Source organism: Hakea prostrata, chromosome 9 (assembly GCF_041222555.1).
Source record: "Hakea prostrata isolate BN-2017 chromosome 9, UWA_Hpros_2, whole genome shotgun sequence".
Classification (NCBI taxonomy): Eukaryota; Viridiplantae; Streptophyta; class Magnoliopsida; order Proteales; family Proteaceae; genus Hakea; species Hakea prostrata.
In genome coordinates, this window is record NC_142608.1 from 38,918,059 (window position 1) to 38,939,362 (window position 21,304).

At 39.0% G+C, this 21,304-nt stretch overlaps 2 protein-coding genes across 3 annotated transcripts; one reads left to right on the forward strand and one right to left on the reverse strand.

Moving 5' to 3' along the window:
- Positions 1-848: 848 nt before the first annotated feature.
- On the forward strand, positions 849-2,603 carry LOC149005212 (glucan endo-1,3-beta-glucosidase 11-like). Of its 2 annotated transcripts, XM_089168791.1 has the most exons (3): positions 849-998; positions 1,095-2,137; positions 2,335-2,603. In XM_089168791.1, exons 1-3 carry the CDS (start codon positions 935-937, stop codon positions 2,419-2,421), a joined length of 1,194 nt encoding a protein of 397 aa, XP_089024917.1. In that variant the 5' UTR covers positions 849-934; the 3' UTR covers positions 2,422-2,603. The 2 variants fall into 2 exon arrangements, with proteins under 2 accessions (XP_089024917.1, XP_089024918.1); XM_089168792.1 differs by lacking the exon at positions 2,335-2,603 and having other exon boundaries at positions 1,095-2,149.
- A 7,802-nt stretch (positions 2,604-10,405) lies between these two features.
- On the reverse strand, positions 10,406-20,359 carry LOC149005213 (cytomegalovirus UL139 protein). The gene is made up of 3 exons (XM_089169497.1): positions 20,251-20,359; positions 19,819-20,169; positions 10,406-10,957 (listed from the first exon to the last, which is right to left on the reverse strand). Exons 1-3 carry the CDS (start codon positions 20,326-20,328, stop codon positions 10,670-10,672), a joined length of 717 nt encoding a protein of 238 aa, XP_089025623.1. The 5' UTR covers positions 20,329-20,359; the 3' UTR covers positions 10,406-10,669.
- Positions 20,360-21,304: the final 945 nt, after the last annotated feature.

Consider the following 21,304-nt stretch of genomic DNA (forward strand, 5'->3'; position numbering starts at 1 on the left):
TAATCATAATTACCATTTCGCCCATGTACTCCGTCATTTCATATCCAAGGTTTTGTGTTTGGCTCCTCTTTGTGAAGGAAATCTTCCAACAAATAAATAATATTTTAATCTAAAGATACTCATTAAATTTATCTTAATTCTTGAATTATCATCAGATTTGGGAAAACCCCTCCAAAAAAGTTCCAGACCCCTTAACTTTGAACCCTTAAATGCTAGATGATTCTTCACCAGTGCTGAAGTTCTTAATTTGAAGTCAAATTAAAAATTATCAAAAAATAGAGTGCTCCTTTGGCCACACGCAGAAAATCACTATCAGATAAAAAATTTGCTAATTACGACAAGTGGCAAGGAGAATGATGTGGCAAACACGTGGAAGCTTTTAAAGAGTCTTCTTATCTACCATGTGCAATAATAAACTATAACCTATTCCCTTATCCTTGTCTTCTTAAATATTATTAATTTTGCCTTTAGGTTTCGATTTAAGAAGTCTTTTAAATATATGAGATTCCAATTATGACATCAACACTGAAAACCCATTTTTGAGTACTTTTGTCTTTCTTTGGTTCGAAGGAAGCCCTAGGTAGAGGGCTTTTATGGCATTAAATAAAATTCTCTCCGCGTGGTGGGTTGGTTGTGCGTCATTGAAAAGTTAAAAGACCCAAAATTGACTAGAAAAGGAAAATAATGATAAAGGTGATGAGCAAAACCAAATCATTTAGACCAGCTCAGCGGAAGGCCAAACCCATAGTCCTCCAAAACCTCTTGGAGAGAGAGACAGGAAATAAAGGTTTCCCTCCCCCACCCGGCCTTCTTTTCTCTCTATTTATATACCTCCATCGGACCTATTCAGGTTTTACTCCTCCCAGTCTCAGCTCTCTCTCTCTCTCTCTCTCTCTCTCTCGCCCATTTAAGTTCTCTGTCTGTGCTCCCACCAATGAGTATCTTCTCAAGAACAACCATAATTCACATTTTCCTTCTCTACTTACTGTACTTCTCAGGTATACTTTCTCTCTCTTTGTCTCTCTCTTGATGGATTTCGAGTATGCAATGGAGAATCAATTCTTACAGTTAATGGATTTTGTTTTGTTTTACAGATTTTGGACTAATTAATGGAGTTGAAGCAGTAGGTATCAACTATGGGCAAGTTGGCAACAATCTACTCCCACCAGAGAAAGTGATTTCCCTCTTAAATTCTCTTACGATCACGAAAGCAAGAATATACGACACAAATCCACAAGTCCTCACAGCATTTGCAAACTCCGGTATCGAACTCATCGTCACTGTTGAAAATGAGATGCTCCAGGTGGTGATGGACCCTCAACAAGCCCTTCAATGGGTGACTACCCACATTAAACCTTACTACCCTGCAACCAAGATCACTGGCATAGATGTTGGCAATGAGATCTTCACGACTGATGACCCTGCCTTAATAGCTAACTTAGTTCCTGCCATGATTAGCATACATGGAGCATTGGTTCAGCTAGGCTTAGACTCAAACATACATGTCTCTTCAGCAAATTCCCTTGCAGTTCTTGCCAACTCCTTCCCACCATCCGCCGGAAGCTTCCGGAGCGATCTCACCAGTGTCATGACACAGTTCTTGCAGTTCTTGTGGAACACTAAGGCACCCTTTTGGATCAATGCATACCCCTATTTTGCTTACAAGGATGCCCCATCTAAGATTTCTTTAGATTATGTCCTCTTCAACCCTAACCAAGGAATGGATGATCCTTACACCAAGTATCACTATGACAACATGTTATACGCACAAATTGATGCAGTGATCTTTGCAATTTCAAGAATGGGTTTTGGAGGAATGGAAGTTAGAGTTTCAGAGACTGGTTGGCCTTCTAAAGGAGACCCAGGTGAGCTAGCTGCAACTATTGAAAATGCAGCAATCTATAATAGGAATCTGCTGAAAAGGCAAATGAAGAATGAGGGAACACCTTTAAGACCTCATCAGAGCCTTGAGGCTTATGTATTTGCTTTGTTTAATGAAGACATGAAGCCAGGGCCAACTTCTGAGAGGAATTATGGACTCTATCAACCTGATGGAACTGTAGCTTATAGTTTGGGCATCTCTACCTTGTCTACTCCAACTCCAGCTTCCATTTCTCTTACTTCCTCTGCAACTCAGGTAAAACCGTAGTTCTTCATTTTTCTTACATTTTCACATTAAAGTTTTCACGTCGATTAGTATACAAATTTCATGAGAGAAAAGTAGAGAAGAAAAGAACTTTAAAAGCAAAAATGTATTTGTATAGAGTATGGTCATTAAATTTACTGATTTTTTTTCTTTCTTTTTTCTGTTCTTTTTATTATTGTTGAACACAGGGAAGATGTGGATGCAAAAGCTATGGATATTGGATTGTTGTGTTCATGTTGACATTCCAAATCTTAATGAGAAGACCAATATTCTAAGTGAGATAACATGGAGTTGGGTGTAAATAGACATTCTTCTTGTAGGACTTTTTTGCCCTCTGAGTTGAATTCGTGTACTTCTAATAAATAAAATCTGTACCTTCTTTTCACAACTAAACCTGCTTATTGACCATGTATTGCGTTTAATCCTTGCAAAGGGGCCAATTTGAATACAGTTTCTGCATGAAACGCTGCATGCATGAACTTAAAATTTAAGTGATGAGAGATATGAGAAGGGAGTGAAGGCAATTTTGTTCCATTGTAATTGTAATTTTCTCAGGGTTTAGAGGCTTAGCTAATTAATGAGAAAAAGGTTTTCTGAAATAAGTTTATACGGAGAGAATTCCTGATTGGATGGGAGGAAAGTGATCTACTTTTGTACGTGGAATTCCATAACAGTTCATTTACCAAGAAAAAGGAATCCATAACAGTTCTAAATTCTTATACATGAAGTGTTTCCATGTTTTCAGTAAATCTTTGTCTATCCCTTTTCTATATTTTAAAGGATATTAAGAAAATAAAAATAGAATCTAAGAGGAAAGGGGATTGAATGGTTATTATTTTACATTCTACTGAAAATTGTTAATAAACCAGACGAGGAGGGAAGGTGTGGAGAGGGGAGAGAGGGTCCTTGCAATAGCTTTATTCCTTGATGAGCATAACTGTTAGCATTGGCCAGTTTGATCCCTTTCGAAGAAACCTTTTCTTTCCATAAAGATGCAAGGAAATCCAAGCTTGCTTGCCTCAAATTTCTCTTTCTCAGACTCTTAAAACCCTTAAAAGGGGAAAAATAATAAAAATTCTCTCTTCATGCTGACGAAGAGAAAAAGGGACCAGCCATTTCAACATCAATTAAAGAAAGCATGGAGGTGGAGCACATGGTGACCACAATTTTGTTGGGGTCCCATTCATGCGGGGTGAGGACTCAGAATCTACATGTAAATATGCCTAATCTCCGACCGTCCAAAACAAAAAAGTAGGAGAGAAAAAAAAAAAGGAGTGGAAAGAGAAGAATCCAACAAGGGACACATCAGTTCTGTCCCACTCAAACCCACCAATATCACATGCTTGTGTATGTGTTCGTGTGGCTTGCCTTTCTCAGTCTGTATTGGTAGGGAAGATCTTGGTTTTAAGAGGAACTACAGAATATGTAAGACACTGAAGGGTTAGTCATATGAAACCTGTTGTATCGGAAATGAGATCTACTTCCGTGGATCTCATGATAGATTATATGCGATTGATTCCTGGAGTGTACAAGGATATGATCTAAACTTGTCCATAAAGTTTGTATTTTCATAAACATAACCTATGAAACCAATACAATGGAATTTTCTTGAGCTTTCTAGCAGTATAGCTATACAATTTTGATGGGAAGAAGAATGCACCAGGTCATATAGGATCCGCTTGTGCCCTGAGAGAAATGGACACTAAATTTTCTTGAGCTCTCTAGCAGTTTATTTGCATTCTACATGATATATAGGGGGTGATGGCTACAAGCTATTGCCTCCAACTGCTCATGCATCTCATATGATGATGCATCATTTGCATATACACATAATCATGTAGTTGCATTGGGTTAGGATCAAACCCTAAAGTTAAGTTGGCAATCCATGGTGTGGAGTAGTTTGTACTAATCAGTGCCCAAAAGGCGGTAGGAAGACCGTGAGGGGACATTGAGTACACTAGTGTACCATTAATGTCAAGCCAAGATGGTGGGGGTGCTTGAGGCTCTATGCTCCTAGAATGGCGGGGATACTAGGCCAAGATAGTGGATTCTTGAGGGTGGTATTGCTTGACCTTGGAGTGCACTCTAAGCAGAGATTTGTATTTTGGTTAGGCAAGTCCCTGACAACCGCCAGTCCTGTACCAATGGCCTTGCAATTTCTTTTCCGTAAGTGATGAAAATTGGATGGTGAGGATGGTGAGGATGATGAGAGAATGGTGAGGTGATGAGGAGGAGACTTAAGGTGAGATATGAGCGGACCTTCTTCTAGAAAACAAAAGAGATATGAGCGAACAGAAATAATTCAATGAGTACTGTGTACTATTCACATACCCTTGAATGCAACACTAATACATATACAAATACACATGATGAAATGACAACCCTTTGAAACTCTAGAAATGATCAAATAGGTGTATCATTTCACGTACTCTAGTGTTAAATTGCAAGGCAACCTAGTTTTGGAACTAGGTGCATGGTGTTCTTTTTCATAATTATTTATCATGTGAATATGAGAACCAACATAAAGGGATTTATGGGATTAGTTTATCATGCTTATTGCCTCGTCAGCAAATCTTCTGCTGGTGATTGATGCATTAAAAAAAATCCTTGCAGATGAGGTGATACAACATAAAGGGATTTCACTTGCTTCTTGTTGTGATATTTGTTTTGATTCTTCAACGAGTCTCCTCCATTGCATCTTACAGTGTCCTTTTACGCTGCTATTGGTGAGAGTTTAGCTTCGAGATTTGGCCTAGTTTGGTCGATGAAAGACTCCTTGCTTGAGTTTGTAATGGAGTGGAAAAGACAAGCCAAAGCACTTCCTCTTTGCATGGCTTGGTTGAGTGGTTGTCTGTAACAAGAATTATGAAGGACAGATTCAATCTCCTAGCTACGTGGGTCGACAAGTACTTTTTGACATTGGTGTGTATGAGTTTAAAGTGGATGGAAGGAAATTGAACAGCAGCACTTTTTGTTCAAGCAAAGGCACTTGGCTTGATCTAAAAATTTTAACTTCCACACCCCTCCCCCCCCTAAAAAAAAATCTGAAATCTTTTGGTCTCCACCTAGTAAGGGTTGGCTGAAACTCAACACTAACAGTAACTCTCTTGGGAACCTAGGGAATGCAGAGGTTACAAGTGTCTTCAGAAATGAACAAGTTATAGTCGTTGAATCATACAGATTTTTCCTGGGTGTTTGCACAAACTTTGAAGCCAAAATTAAAGCAATCATCCAAGGCCTTGAATGGTCCTAGTGTTTGGGAATAAGTAGGCTCTAGATATAAATTGATTCGCTAGTTGTTGTACTTGTTTTTCAAAGAAAGATCTTCCGTGGTGGATCCTTCAGTGATGGAGAGATCTTGAAGGTTTCTTGGTTAGCATACGATGGAAAATCCCGGATTGTTATAGGGAATCAAATGTGGATGCTGACCATCTAGCCAAATCATAAGTAAGATTGACATCTTCAGTAGTAGATACACAGTGGCCTATATTGATAAGTAGAGAACTATAGTGGGATGCCAATAGATGTCCTAGATACATGTTTTAATCTTCCATTGTTTGTTGTAATTGGTGCTAGTGGAGCCTATTTTCTTTCACTAGTTTTCTTAGATCATTGTTGACAGTAGAACCAATCATGAGGTCATTGGTTGGGTGTACTGGGTGCAATGGAACTTCTAGGTTGAGTGGTTTGGTTCCTAATCTATATGGTTTTGTACAGCTGTTATATTTTTTTTTGCTTTAGTACAAATGACATTTTAGCATAATAAGAACATGAGATCCAAATCACCCTATTAAGTCATGTCCATTAGTATTAGGGCATGCATCATAAAATTTACAGACATGCCTATTTGTTGTTAAAAATCTCATCCTGTAGATCTAGGGAAGCTCATGGACCACAATATGATTTAAGAAGATTCTATGCTGGACCATCAGATTCGACAATTACATCCAATAAGAGAAACAACTCTATCCCAAACCAATTAATGCATGTTGATTCTTGATCCCCCCACATTTTGAATTAGAACAAATTAAAACTCTAGAATTAAATAATTTTCCCATGTTGTGCCATTTTGTACCAAGTATGAAGGTTTGGTCCCTGTAGAGGATCAATCCCCTGCACGCCAGGGAGCTAATAGCCACTCACCAAATTATCAAATCGAGGGCCTTGACCGAAAAATGAGCCATAGCCACTCACCAAATTATCAACCCTGCACGCCAGGGAGCAAATACATCAGACTATCGCTGCCATCCCCTTGCCAAATTCTGACAGATCAGAACGGTCAACTCTGCCTCATGATGTGTCACACAGGGAGAAGATTTGCAACACCTAGATGATCTGAGGATCCCAAAGAGTGAGGTTCCACCACAGATCCCCCAACCATGGTTCCACGTGTCCACGATATATCGCCGACACGGGGCGACATTTCGACGTGTCGCTGGGGGCGACACCATACCCCCCAGCGACACGACTTATACACTAAGTTGACGAAATATCGCCGTGTTAGCGATATATCACCGACAAGTCGATATATCGCCAAAAAATCGGCGATATATCGTTAAATTCGCCATATATAACAGCCTTTCGTTGGTTTTTCGCCGATTTTTCGTTCGCTTTTTGCCAAGGTAACATAAGGCCTCTAAGAGCGGGACCCCGTGTCCGTCGGCAACAATATGTGAAGCATGAGTCATACTCAACATAATTGTATAATGCATTGTAAACTTTAGTACATCTCTTTACTACTTGTGTATTTGTGTTCTCTTTGCATATTTACATTAGTTTATATGAATTTTCCAAACTTCTAGTTTTGCCCGCATATAGCTGGACTTGTGCCAATTATAAACTTTAGGTTAGGTGATGTTTTAGGTCAAAATAATACTCTCAATGTGTTTATTGGTCTCAAATTAGGTTACACGTCAAATTTCAGATCAAAATGACTTAAAATACACTTCGAAACAGGGGTTCGATTTTTCATCGAACCCTTGACTTTTGGCGACATGTCGCCCGTCGACAGGGTCCGACACAGCGACACGAGTCGACATGTCGAACCTTGCCCCCAACTACCACATTAAATGATAATTCTCATTTATTCCCACATTTATTCCCACAAATCTCGTTAAGATCTTCAACTTGGGTAGTTAAAAACCCACTCTAGGGTGGTGGTGTTCTTGAATTTGGCTTGATTTTTAGAGGCGATTGCCCGACCACCAAATTTTACCCACACTCAGTCTTCTCTTTGATAAACAAGACTCAAGTAAGGAGACTAGATTCAGCCGTGGTTCATTCAAAGGGGTCGAATTTGAGCACAACATCTTGTATTACATGAAAAGCCGAAATTTCAACCCAATTGATGTCTCCACGCACACTACCCTATCCTGACAATAGAGTGATCTATATACCTGATTTTGAGCTTTAAAATCTTTCCAAGGACTGCTTAGATTGAAATGGTCCCCCCAAGGAGTATTGGGTAGCCGGTGGCACTTGATATGTTGACTATTTTCTTTCTTCTATTGCAGGCAGTGACAAAGACAAGGACCAGAGAGCTTTTCTGTTGAAAGTTGATGAGAAGGTTAAGTGCTGTTAATTGTAGACCCAACTGCCCAGACAACGGTAGAGCTTTAATTCCTCCTATAAACAAATTTATCCATTAAAACTACACTGATAAACACCCATAAAAATATAAATCCACTTCTAATTTTAAGCCTTTAGCATGTCTACGTGCAGTAAAGTACCCATTACACTTGATTACATGCATTAGTATAATAGAAGCTTAATGCATCGGTAAATAACTAAATCCAGCATCACTGGAATGAGATAAGTTATTTTAAATATAACCAATAGTGTGACCTAGTAAGGCTATTTGTGATGTTCGTTTTTAACTCATTAGAATCTTCACTGAAAATGAACATAAGTGGCTCGAAATGCTGCCTAATCACGTAGGAACAAAACAGAAAAAAGAGACTTTAAATTCTTCTATGATGCTTTCTGATCTTATAAGCACTAAGAGAGAGAAACTTTTGACAGTGCTTCTTAAATCAACCAATACTTGTGAGTGAATGAATTTTTCCTCCAAAGTACTCGCAAGGCTTCTAATATTTTGATTCCCTTCTCTATAAGACTCATTTATTCTCTCTGTCGATACTTTATCAGGCCATAGATTGAAGATTATAATGCTTCTTAGGCGAACGCAGATCATGAAAAATATAGGTTAAACTACATAAATCCTTCTTAATCTTGTTTAAACCTAAATCTTTGTTGGATTTAAGAACTTAGTTTAATCTAAACTTTTGTACTTCCAACCTACCAACGGTCCTCTAGTGTGGTTGGGGATAATCTATAGTGTAGATTAATACCACCTGATCACCAGGAGATCTTTAAGTTAAATCTCTTGGTTTTAACATTTTCTTCCTCCAGATGGGGCAATAAAGTTGTCTTAATGTAAAAACATTGTACTCTATAACCCTTTGAAACATTAGCTTCTTCAAGAACAGTCACAATAAACCTTTGAAACGTCGACTTCTTCAAGAACAGTCACATCAATCTTGGTTGCACAGGCATAATCGAAACCACCACTCAAGCTTCTTACTGAGATTCAAATACTTATCTATGTGTTCGTTTCTTCGAGATCAGTCACAAGTCACCACCCACAAGGCCAAGTAAATTTTTTGCATACAAATAGATTTATTTTCTTTTGTTTACCATTTACGGCCCAACACCATCACAGTTTACTTTTTCATTTCATTTTGTTTCTATTATTTTCTTTCATTTGCTAGTTTTACTCCCCTTCCCACACTTCTCTTGGCCAACAAATGCAGCCTCTTTAGTCGAGCATAAAAGAAAAGGGTGGGGTTGAGGTGTGAAACACTCCATAAACGATCATATGCAATTAAATTTTCTTTTTCGGCATAGATGATTTATTTTTATTTTTTTTATATTAATATTAGGGATGGGAAAATCATATAATATACCATCTCGCAAAATCGAATGTCCACGACCTTTTCACTAAGAGGTGTTGGTTTTATAACTGTGCAACCCTATATGATAGAATGTAACTAACATTCTTTGCATTTATATGGATTTTAATTCAACAAAAAAAAAAAAAAAACCCTCAGTCTATTATTAGAAAAAATAAAAACAGCACCAGATGTGAAAGAAATAACAAACTTTTTTTTTTTTTTTTGGGAGGGGCTTTGGGAATATGATTTCTGCACCTACCCCTTTTTCACTTTAGAGTAAAAAATAAATAAAAACAAATGACTTTGGATTTATCTGAAAGAAAGTGGGGAGGAGAAAAAAAACGAGAGAGAAGAAATTAAGCTTTAGAACAGATACCAATAATCTTGGAGTCAAGAGATATAGAATCCGCAAGCCCAAAAGAAAGTTAAACAATAGTGGGGCTAAATTACGGGCCCAAGCCCAGTTGACCATTCAGATTATATTCTCTACACCCCCAGTTCCCTGCTTTCCGCATAACATACTGTAAAAATAAAAGACCTACAAAAGGGCAGGGACAGAAGAAAAAGGCAAGAGACCACTCTCTACATAACCTGAATTTCTAATTATGAGTTCAGACCAAAATAAATTTTCTAATTATGAGTTGCCCTTGGTCCATTCCTTTGAAGTCTTTGCCATCGTTTCATGAAAGAACTGTAAGGACCGACCCCCATATTGTTTGGTATCCAGAGTAACCCCACCATCAGAAGTTTATCTTTCATAGTTTCTCTCTGGAAAATTAACAGCATGAATCAGGAACTAAAGTTCTGCAAGCCCTTTTTGAGGATCTAAAGCTTATGTTTACTGAAGGATGTACGAGAGTTTTTTTGGACAGAATGAATCGGAAAAGAGAAATAGATCCCGACAGAATTGATTAAAAGGTGAGAAACGAGGATTAAAATTTAATTTAGAGGTAATAGGTACAGCATGGGTATATAAGCATTAGTCCAACAAAGATTCAATTTGCAGCAGCAGGAACCCATCACCCTGCCGGTTGCTGGAATTGAACATAAGCTTCAAACAGATACCAAAAGGAGTTTCTAGAAGCAACCGCTTTATCCACCGTGTACACAAAGTTGTGCCAGTACCTGAAACAACTAAACAATACAAGAACCTTCTGGTAATTGGATTTTGAAGAATCCTAGTTTTAGCATTTTCTGTCAAATCTGGCTGCAACTTCACCACGTTGATGCAAACAACATTTCTTTTCTCCATGTAATTTGGAGAAAAACATTGACATGGGGAAGGCAAGAAGCCAATGGGCAGCTATGAACATCAATTGGTCTGTTTTCTCCTTTGGGGGCAGGAAAAGAGGGATTGGGGTTCTAAATGGGTGGGGTTTTTTTGTTTTTTTTTTTGTTTTTTTTGTTTTTTTTTTGGGTGGGGAAGAGAAGTTGTAGTGAGAAATGTTCAAATGCCTTATCCATAATCCATCTACAAAAGTGTGCTACCATGAAAGGCTGAATGAAGCAACATCCCAGATTGGGTCTAACAGATGTTGTGGAGTATCTCCCAGAAAAAAAATTCATTTCCCTACTCCACACCGCGCTCCCTAATTTGTCCTTCTTTTTGTATGCCATCTGTCTTGGACTTCTCTTTCTCACCATTCAGCTTCAGTTTCTTTCTGTCTTGCTGTTGAGAAAGTAAAATGTTCTGAAGCTGCTTCTCCAATTGTGCTTTCAGTTGATACTTTGATTCAATGCTTCTCTGCAAGTTCTCTTTAATAACTAAAAGTTCAGCATTCTTTTTCTCTGTTGCAGCAATCTCTGAATTATCCAGCAACCCGTTGTTGCTTTGAAGTTCTTGAAGGCTTGATTTGAGCTGAAAGAAGAATCAACCCCCAGCGATTGAGTTTTTAAAATTTTAGAGTATTATGTACATAGCTTTCAAGTTGTCGCCTAAGCAACAAGGATCTCTCCAGTGCCCTAGGCATGTTGTCAAGTCCATTGATGCACAAAAAGCAAACGACGTAGTTGCCTAAGTGTTACCTTGGATGCCTTGACCTGTCCCTTGTGATTTGAGATGATTTCATTGTTTGTCAGGCTCATTCTTTTCCTGGTTATATCCGTGATTCATTTTTATTGCATCTATTGGCTTATGTTGTGTTAAACTGATTACTTTTCTATTTCTCTATTATGTGATATTATGTTCTCATTTTGTTGCTTTGTTTTTGCTTTTTATATGAATCTGCAAGTGCTATATCCTATATTTTGTATATGTTGGTTTGCTCATATTCACCACTAGCATAATTATATCATGTTGCACCAAAACAAACAATAAAATTAACCATATTACATAAAAACCTATAGATCTCGCTATGGCATAAATGATGCGCCACATGCACTAGGATACCCAGCCTCTGCTTTGGGTAGGCCTTATAATTATGACATTATCAAAGAGATGTGAACCATCCAAACTATTCATTTCCAAAAACTGCATATAAGAGAAACCATTACAAACATATTATAATGCATGATGAAAACCCATGATAGAATTCAATGTAAAGACCTATACCAAAACATTTAGTAACATTGATTCAAATGTTATTGTGAGTCATTTCCCCTGCTGTCCACTGCTTGATTCTTCTTCTTGTTTCCTTGACAAGATGATCTGAACTAGTTTCCTATTTCTTCTCATTTTCACCTTTCTCTCCCTCTTTCTTCACTCCCAGCATCAAATGACAAGAACAATTTCTCATCCAAAGACTCACGTCTCTTTAGTCTTATTTACATTTCTCTATACTCTCATCCCTTCAGTCCATTGATTGATGCTTCCTTTTTTCCCTTAAAATGATGATGAGAATTCCGCTTGCATCGTCATTACTTGGATTGCAATAGCATTTGCAATAACACTTGTTTACTAGAATCTATTGGGTCTCTGAATAAATTTCTTTTAAAAAAATAATACACTATCTTATTGAACCCATTAAAAAGGATGAATGTGACTGCGTGAATAAAGCAAGCAATCCCACAATGGAAGAAGAGGAGTGAAATCTTAGTGGGCTTCGTATATGCAGTGCAATTGCAAATGCTGACAGTGAGAATCCACCTCTCACCCACTTCCCTGAATCTGGTGCTCCAATGCCTGGAGTGTCAACCAGCTTTTATGCCCCTCCATCTACTCCACAGCTCTACCATTGGAGAAATACTTTTCTTAATTCTATTTCCTCTATTTTCTGGCAACTTTCTTTCTTCCTTTTACCTACCTTCATTTCTAGAAGAGAGATTGACAAGTTATCTCTCTTCTCCATGTCACTCCCAAAATCTCTTCCTCTCCAGAACCATTCCTACCCCCAATTCCCTCTATGTGGATTATCTTCTTATTGAAAAATTTCATGCTAGAATATTCTAACTAAAGTCCAGGTGGTATTTCAATACTTTCCTTAGTTTCCCAGTTGTTGATAATGTTATAGCACTGTCAATAAATCCCGGACCATATAATTCCAATACTTTCTGTGGGTTGCAGGCATCCTCAGTATTAGAGTATAGTATATCAAGTAATATTTTCTCATATTGTAACGGTTATTTACATTCTATAAATACAAGATTTATAATCTCATAATGAGATTATGCATTCACTTAACATGGTATCATTCCCGAAGGTTCGCTCCTGAGATTTTAATTCCTTTTCTTTTTCTCCCCTGCGCTTTTTTCTCTCCTCCTTTCTTGATATTTTCTACGGTTCTTGAGTTTCTGCTCTATCAATGGCTTCCGATTCAGTTACTTTTGCTGCATCCATGGAATCTCCTTCTGCTCGCTGTTCTTCTTCACTGGGATTCTCGAACATTCATCACTTTCTCACGATTCACTTAACCTCTGAAAATCTTGTTTGGCAAAGTCAGTTCCTTCCTCTGCTTCGAAGTTCTTGATTGATGGGGCTCATCAATGGTACCAAACTCATGCCTCCTCCATTCTTACATCCTGAGTCGGCTTCCCCTACTGCAAATCCCGAATTTCTTGCCTGGCAGTATCAAGATCAAACTCTTCTAAGCTAGATTCTCTCCAGTCTCACGGAGTCGGTTCATTCCCAAGTTGTCGGTCTTCACACCTCTGCTGAGGTTTGGGCTGCGCTGTCCTCTGCTTTTGCTTCATCTTCTCAAGCACGGATTATGCAGTTACGTTTGCAACTCCATCAAGTGAAGAAGGGTTCTGACTCTATGGCCGATTACTTACCCAAAATCAAAAAGCTTGCTGATGCCCTAGCTCTTGCATCCCAACCAATACCTGATTCGGATATGGTGTTGTATATTCTTGGAGGATTAAGCTCTGAATATCAAGCCTTCGTGACATCTGTAACAACTCGAGACTCTCCAATCAAGATTTCAGATCTTTATGGTCTTCTTTCTTGTGAAGAACTGCGGTTATACTCTGCTTTACAAGATCTCACCAATATTACTACTCAAGTGGCTACTACATCTCGTGGGGGCTTCAATCGTGGTGGTTCATTTTCTCATGGCAATAATCCTCGTTTTTCTGGAGACCATTTTGGTGGCCGATTTGCTTTGTCTGGTGGTTGTCATGGAGGACGCCACAGTGCTTCTTTGTTTTGCCAGATCTGTGATCGATCAGGTCATACTGAGAAAAGTTGTTTTCATCTTCAACGATATGCCTCTGGTTCTGCTCCCTTCTCTCCAAGGGCTAATGTTACTACTGCAAATCGTGGAATAATGCATTGGATACCCGATTCTGAAGCCTCTCATCACATAACCTCTGATTTGGGTGCTCTTAGTTCACCTATCGAGTATCTTGGTGCTGATTTTGTTCGTCTTGGCGATGGTTCAGGTCTGCACATATCTCATACTGGTTCTTCTTCCTTCTCTGTGAATGGCAATAATTTTCATCTTGCTAATGTTCTACATGTGCCTACTGCTGCTCACAATTTATTATAGGTGCATCGTTTTGCTTGTGATAATGATGTTGTGCTTCAATTTGATGCTTGTGGTTTTGTTATTAAGGATCGGTGCTTAGGCCAGGTCCTTCTCAGAGGTCCTGCTGATAATGGTGTTTACACACTTCCTGTGATGTTGCATAATACTTCTGTTAAAGCTTTCTCTAGTACATGTGTTACTCCTGATGTTTGGCATTTTAGGCTAGGTCATGCTAGTTTTCCTGTTGTCAACCGTATGATACATACCTTTCATCTTCCTTCTTCTGGTTCTTTTTCTTCTTCTATTTTCTCTTCCTGTCAACTTGGTAAATCTCATAGGTTACCTTTTACATCTTGTTCTACTACTACTACAGCCCCTCTTCAATTGGTCTATTCTGACTTGGGGGGGCCTTCCACTGTTCTTTCCACTGAAGGCCATCATTATTATGTTTCATTTGTGGATGATTTTACCCGTTTTACATGGCTTATACACCATTACTAAAAAGTATGATGCTCTTCAGGTTTTTCAAATTTTTAAAGCTCTAGCTAAAAATCAATTTTCTTGTTCTCTTAAGAGTTTTCAATCTGACTGGGGAGGGGAATTTCGCAGTTTTACTACCTTTTTGCAATCTTGTGGTATACTTCATCGCCTTTCATGTCCTCACACCTCTAAACAAAATGGCCGGGTCGAACGTAAACATCGTCATATTGTGGAAATGGGCCTTTCTTTACTTGCACATTCTAGTTTACCATTAAAGTTTTGGTCTGAGGCCTTCTCTACTGCTGTCTTCCTTATTAATCAGTTGCCTACTACTGTTTTAGCTTCTAGCACTCCTTTTCATAAGCTTTTTAATCGCCATCCTGACTATACATTTCTTAAAGTGTTTGGCTGTAGTTGTTTTCCATTCTTAAGACCTTTTCAAAAACACAAACTAGATTTTAGGTCTTCTGCCTCTATTTTTATTGGCTACAGCCCTAAACATCATGGGTATAAATGTTTGTCTTTAGCTACGGGAAAGGTTGTCATTTCTCATCATGTTATATTTGATGAATCTTCTTTTCCATTTCATTCAAAGCCTTCTACTGTTTCCCCTTCTTCCTTATCCCAGGGAGTATGGCATGGGTTACTTCAGCGCCGTAGCGCCTGGTACTCGGACATTGGCTCGAGGCATTTGGACCTACTTCTCATCCTAGGGGTTAGCAGGTATGAGAGAGTCCCCTCTCTGTCCCCCCTACCTTGTTGGGTTGTAAATAGGACATGATGGAGCTCGAGCAGAAAGTGATATCCTTTATATGTTTCTTGTCCTTCATTATCTGCACATACATTTTTCAAATCAGCTTCTCATACTGCTTCATCTGCTGTTCAATCTTCACCTGAGAATACACATACTACTGTTACTGCATCACATATACTGAGAGAGCTGTCTGAAGCACCAGCACCTGCACCCAGTGTAATGCAAGACCATTCAGTAGCTCCTGTTCTTGAATCACATTTTCTGAGCAACGTTTCAAAGAGTGCTGTCCCTGAAAATTCTGCAGCTCCTGCACATTCTGCAGTTCCTGATTCTAGTTTACACCAAGAGGACTTCTCACATTCAGCTGTTGCTGTTCCTGCACCTTTTGAGGCTGCTTCGGGTCCTATATCAGAGAATTTTGAGGCTGCTTCGGGTCCTATATCAGAGAATTATGAGGCTGTTTTGGGTCCTATATCAGAAAATTATAAAGCTGTTTTGGGTCCTATATCAGAAAAATATGAAGCTGTTTTGGGTCCTATATCAGAAAAATATGAAGCTGTAAATGCAGTTTGTGATTCTCTTTTGGCTCCTTCAAATGCTTCAGCTGGGCTGGTTCATCAGCCACTCCCGTGTCCTGCAGAGAACACAACTGGACCTCTTACTGATGCATTTTCTGATGGGCTTGATACAACTCTTATTGATTTTGTTAATGGGCCTTCTCCTTTTGGTCCTCAAGATGTAAATAATACAGGGACTGTAACTGAATATTCAACAAGGACTGTTTCTATTAATGATGCTTTTCCTTCAAATGGATTAGCTACAAGTTCTTTGTCTAGGCCTATTAGTTCTCATACTAATGTGACTTCCACTCACCCTATGGTGACTCATTCTATGGATGGGACCCGCCGTCTCAAAGTCCCTAAGAGTTACTATGCTTCTCGGTACCCTATACCCATAGCTCTTATTACTCATATCTCTTCTGAGGAAGAACCCACTTGTTATGGTCAAGCCTCCAAATCCCTTGTCTGGCACAATGCCATGGATGCTGAGTTTAATGCTCTTTTATCCAATCACACTTGGGTTCTTACCCCTCCACCATTAGATCGTCGCTTGATCGGGTGTAAGTGGCTTTATCGTGTCAAACGTAAGGCTGATGGAACCATAGAACTTCATAAGGCTCGTCTAGTGGCTAAGGGATATACACAGGAATATGGGTTGGACAATGATGAAACTTTCAGTCCTGTCGTCAAGCCCACTACCATTCGCATTGTTCTTGCCTTGGCTCTCTCTTCCAAATGGCCTCTTCGACAGCTTGATGTCAACAATGCTTTTCTACATGGTACACTAAATGAAGAAGTCTATATGCAACAACCGCTAGGGTATGTGGACTCCCGATATCCTACCTATGTTTGCAAACTACAGAAATCTCTTTATGGCCTCAAACAGGCGCCCCGGGCATGGTTTCAGCGCCTTAGTACTTTTCTTCTCCAACATGGATTTGACGGTTCTAAAACTGATTCCTCATTGTTTATTCGGCATCATCCTATAACACCCTTGTATGTCCTTGTTTATGTTGATGATATACTCATCACTGGGCCTTCTTTGCATGCTATTGATGCTTTATTCTCCACTTTGTCTTCTGAGTTTGCTCTCAAAGACTTAGGCCCCGCTCGGTATTTTTTGGGAGTTGAACTCATTCCTCTCAAAACTGGGATTCTTTTGTCCCAACAAAAATATATCACTACTCTTCTAGATCGAGCTGGCTTATTGGATGTGAAGCCTATTTCTACCCTGATGTCCTCCTCTCTTCACTTATCTGGTGTCTCGGACAAACCACTGGCTGATCCCACACTATATCGGAGTTTAGTTGGTGGCCTTCAATATGTCACCATTACTCATCCTGATTTATCATATGCGGTGAATAAGCTATGTCAATTTTTGGCATCTCCTCAAGAGGTTCATTGGGTTGCTCTTAAAAGATTGTTCCGTTACTTGAAGGGTACTATTTTGTTTGGTCTTCATCTCACGCCATCTTCTTCTACCACTTTAGCGGCTTATTCCGATGCTGATTGGGCTGGTTGCCCTGTTGACCGAAAATCGCAAAGTGGTTGTCTTATTTTCTTGGGCTCCAATCTGGTTTCCTAGCAATCTAAGAAGCAGACTACTGTTGCTCATTCTAGTACTGAAAGTGAATACCGAGCTTTGGCTCTTGCTACAACTGAGCTTACTTGGATACAGTCTCTTCTTGGGGAATTGGGGATTTCTCAAGTTTCTCCTCCAATTTTATGGTGTGATAATATTGGTGCAACCTATTTGTCAAGCAAACCCGTCTTTCATGCTCGTACAAAGCATATTGAGGTTGATTTTCACTTTGTTCGTGACAAAGTTGCAAAGCAAGATCTTTGCGTTCGCTATGTCTCTACTACTGACCAGCTTGCTGATGTCCTCATGAAAGTTCTATCCTCTACTCGTTTTGGTGTACTCCGCTCCAAACTCAAGGTTCTTGAAGGACCCTTAACTTTGCGGGAGGGTATTAGAGCATAGTATATCATGTAATATTTTCTCATATTGTAACGGTTATTTACATTCTATAAATACAAGATTTATGAGATTATGCATTCACTTAACACTCAGTATGTTATGTATGCAACTGAAATTTCTTCTGCACTTGAATCCCAGGAAATACCAAGAATAATGCTAGAACAAGCACAGCATCTGCTTTTGTTTATATTAAGCCCTAAGTATCACCACACTAACTCCAAGTAGGATCACAGTCATAAACCAATATTGGTACTGATTCCAGAACTGATATCACAATGTAGAATTAACTTAAAAGCAATGAAACCATACAAGTATCAGTGCCTTACAACTTCATTATTACTTACTTACAAATAAGTAACAATTCCAGCATAATAGTAACATAACCAGAAGCGTAATATTCAAGAGAATGGCATTAAAACTGAACCATCTGATGGGGCTCAAACACCCATCAAGTTGGACCTCGAAGGTTTGAAGAAAAGCCCTGAAATCTCAAGTCAATGTGCAAGCTAGATGCAGAGAAATTGCATGGCAATGAGAAACTGAGGGCTGAAATTAGAAACTTAGTGAAGAAAAATGAACCCAGGCAGCATACAGAGTAAAACAGAGTTGAGTGGAGCTCTCAAGGTGTTGATTTAATGCTATAGATATCAGCCAATTTGACTAAGTAATTGCTGAGTGATAGATCCTTGAAGGTGCAGCAGTGATAACTAGAAAAGAAAAAACAGAGAAAATGGAAAGATGCAAGAGTGAGTGGAGAAGAAAACATGGGGTTCAGGTGTCTTTCTTACCTAGGGACTCTCTCCCTACTGGGTCTCTCAATTCAGGCACTTATATGACAATACACTGAACAAAGCAATCACTTATTGTCTCCATTAATTCATGGGGGGAGGACAAAGGGTCCATGACATTATATAGAACTTACTTTCCAAAAACCAAAAGTTCCAGCAAAGGGTAATAACTTAACCCCCAAGCTTCTGCATTCTAATATATAGAAAGCAAGTAAAGACTGAGCTCTCTCACTCTCACCTTTCTATTCTCTGTGCATTTAAAACCATAGAAAGAGAACATCTTTTACCTTTTTCAATTCAAACAACACGACAGAAGGACAACAAGGAGCAGCATGAAAATCTACCATTCTATAACTCAAGTATCCGGAACCTCACTCCATATATTGGAGACAAGTCAAGGCTGAATAATATCAGTTGACAATTTCCTAATATCTATATGTCAAAGATGTTGCTGTAAGGTAGTAAATACAGTAAAAAGAACTTGTCCTCTGCAATCTCAACACCTTCTGCAGCAAATGCCAAATTTGTATTTCTAGGATTCTTTCAGATATCTCTCCATAGGTCTTAGAAAAGCAGATACTAGTCCTCATTCTCCATAAAGAATATATTGTCCACTTCTATTAACAAAAATTGCCAGCACTCTATCATCTAATGCACATGTATCTATCCCATTCACACGCAGCAGCTAACTTTCAAAATGAAATTAATTTCAGGGATCATATCCTAAGGAGAATCCTAAATATTTATTCATCTGGCTACATACCAGGAGCATTGAGAAGTAAGCCAACGTGAATATCAGCAAAAATTGCTACAGAAACCTAGGTCTGGGGCAGTAGAAAGACCTTTAGGGGGAGGAAACTGGATTTGGAGATTGCAGCTAAAAACAGACAAACACTTAGTTCATTCTTCAGTAAATAAAATCTCCCACCACGTTTTCAATTCTGGATTTTTGAAACGCATGCGGTAGGTTTCTTCTCCCAATAACACAGCTGGAGCTAGCATTGGTCTATTAAAGTTCATCCAACTTTCCATTTTTATTTCTCTATGATATTAACACAATCAATGCCTAGAGCAGTAACGTAAGCTGGGAGAAATTGAACACACTACCTAGTCGATCAGTGATTGTCGGCCATTAGACAAACCTCTTGAATTATAGAAAAAGAGATTATAACAGCAAGTACATACTTTATATTTCCAGTCATCAAACTCATCCTAATTATATCAGAACTAGGCAAGTCAGTCGTACGCTCACCTCACCAAGTCTAAGCCTAAGATCATGCACTTGTTGGCGTGATTCCATAACGAATCTCTTCACTTGTCCCTTGAAATCTTCCATTTCACATCTCTTCATGGCATAAAACCTGTCCCTTTCCTTCTCAAAATCCTCGAGATCCACCACGTCACTCTTCAGATCCCTCAACTGTTGTAACGTCGACTGGTACTTGGTTTCCAGAAGCGAGATCTCCGACCTGTGACCTAATATCTTGAAATTAATTGCCGCATTCTTCTGCTCAAGTATAAGGCATCGCTGTTCCATGGATCTGATATTCACAAGCTTTGATTCCAACAGCAGTGATTTATTTCTTTGAAGCTCCTTCTCCTCCTGAATTTGGTCATAAATTTTAGGGTTCTTTATGTCTTCAAAGGAGAACAAGTTGAGGTTTGGCAAAAAAAAATTCCAAACCTGAAGAAGAGCTAGCCTTTGGTTTCTGGTTTCCTCCATCTTCTGAAGCCTCTCCTGGAAAGCGGATAACAGCGCCATTGGTGATAACCAGCCTCTCCGTTTACGGTTGGTGGAGATTGTGTTGAAGCTAGAATTTGAAAGTCGTACTTCCTTCTTATACCCACCCAGTTCTAGCGGGAACTGGAAAAGGATAATTGTGTTTCAACTTTCAAGCCCCTCAAGTTTTCCATAATAACACCGGCCTCCTATATTGTTCGAAAATAACACCCGTAGACCCTTTTTTCTTCTTTTAGTGTTAGGAATTGGTAGCTCTACATTAGGAGACGGGTATATAGTGAGCATTGAACTGAACATGACCTCTTCACTAAGAGGTGCCAGTCATTATGACTGAAAAACCCATAGACCAAATGTGATTGCCAAACAAGGTTAGACTATGCATTTTACCCTAATTTAAGCATGAAGAAAACACGAGAGTTTGATTACGGAGTTCGGTTCTTTCGAACTTATATCTCCAGGACTCTAGATAGAATCCGATCAACTATAATTGTAGAAATTACAGATAACAAGGGAAAAATGAAAGGTACAGAAGTCACCGTATATGGCAACCATATGAACTCAAATCACCACCGAGTTTCCCTCTTCACATGATGAATGAAAGCCCTCTAGAATCTCATCAAAGAACAGACTACAGAAGGAGATTCATACAACCAGTAACGAACCAGTCTTCACCGAATCACCCTCAAGAAAACCATCGAGTGTTCTCCTTCCTTCGCTGAGCACCTTACCTTCAGAGTGCTACAAGGATCATCCAAGAACGAAGATCAAAGATGAAGAACAAGGAAGAACATCGCCATAGCTAGAATTGCCAGAGCTCAGAAACCCCAAATCGCATAAAACCCCCAAATTCGTGTTTGCATACGAATGAGAGTGAACCAGCCCAAAAACATGTTATACAAACAAGTGAACCAACCGGTTCAATAGAAAACTAGCTCAATACATGAAATACCCAGATTACCCCTTACAAATCTCCCTCTTAATCTGTAAATCTAAACAA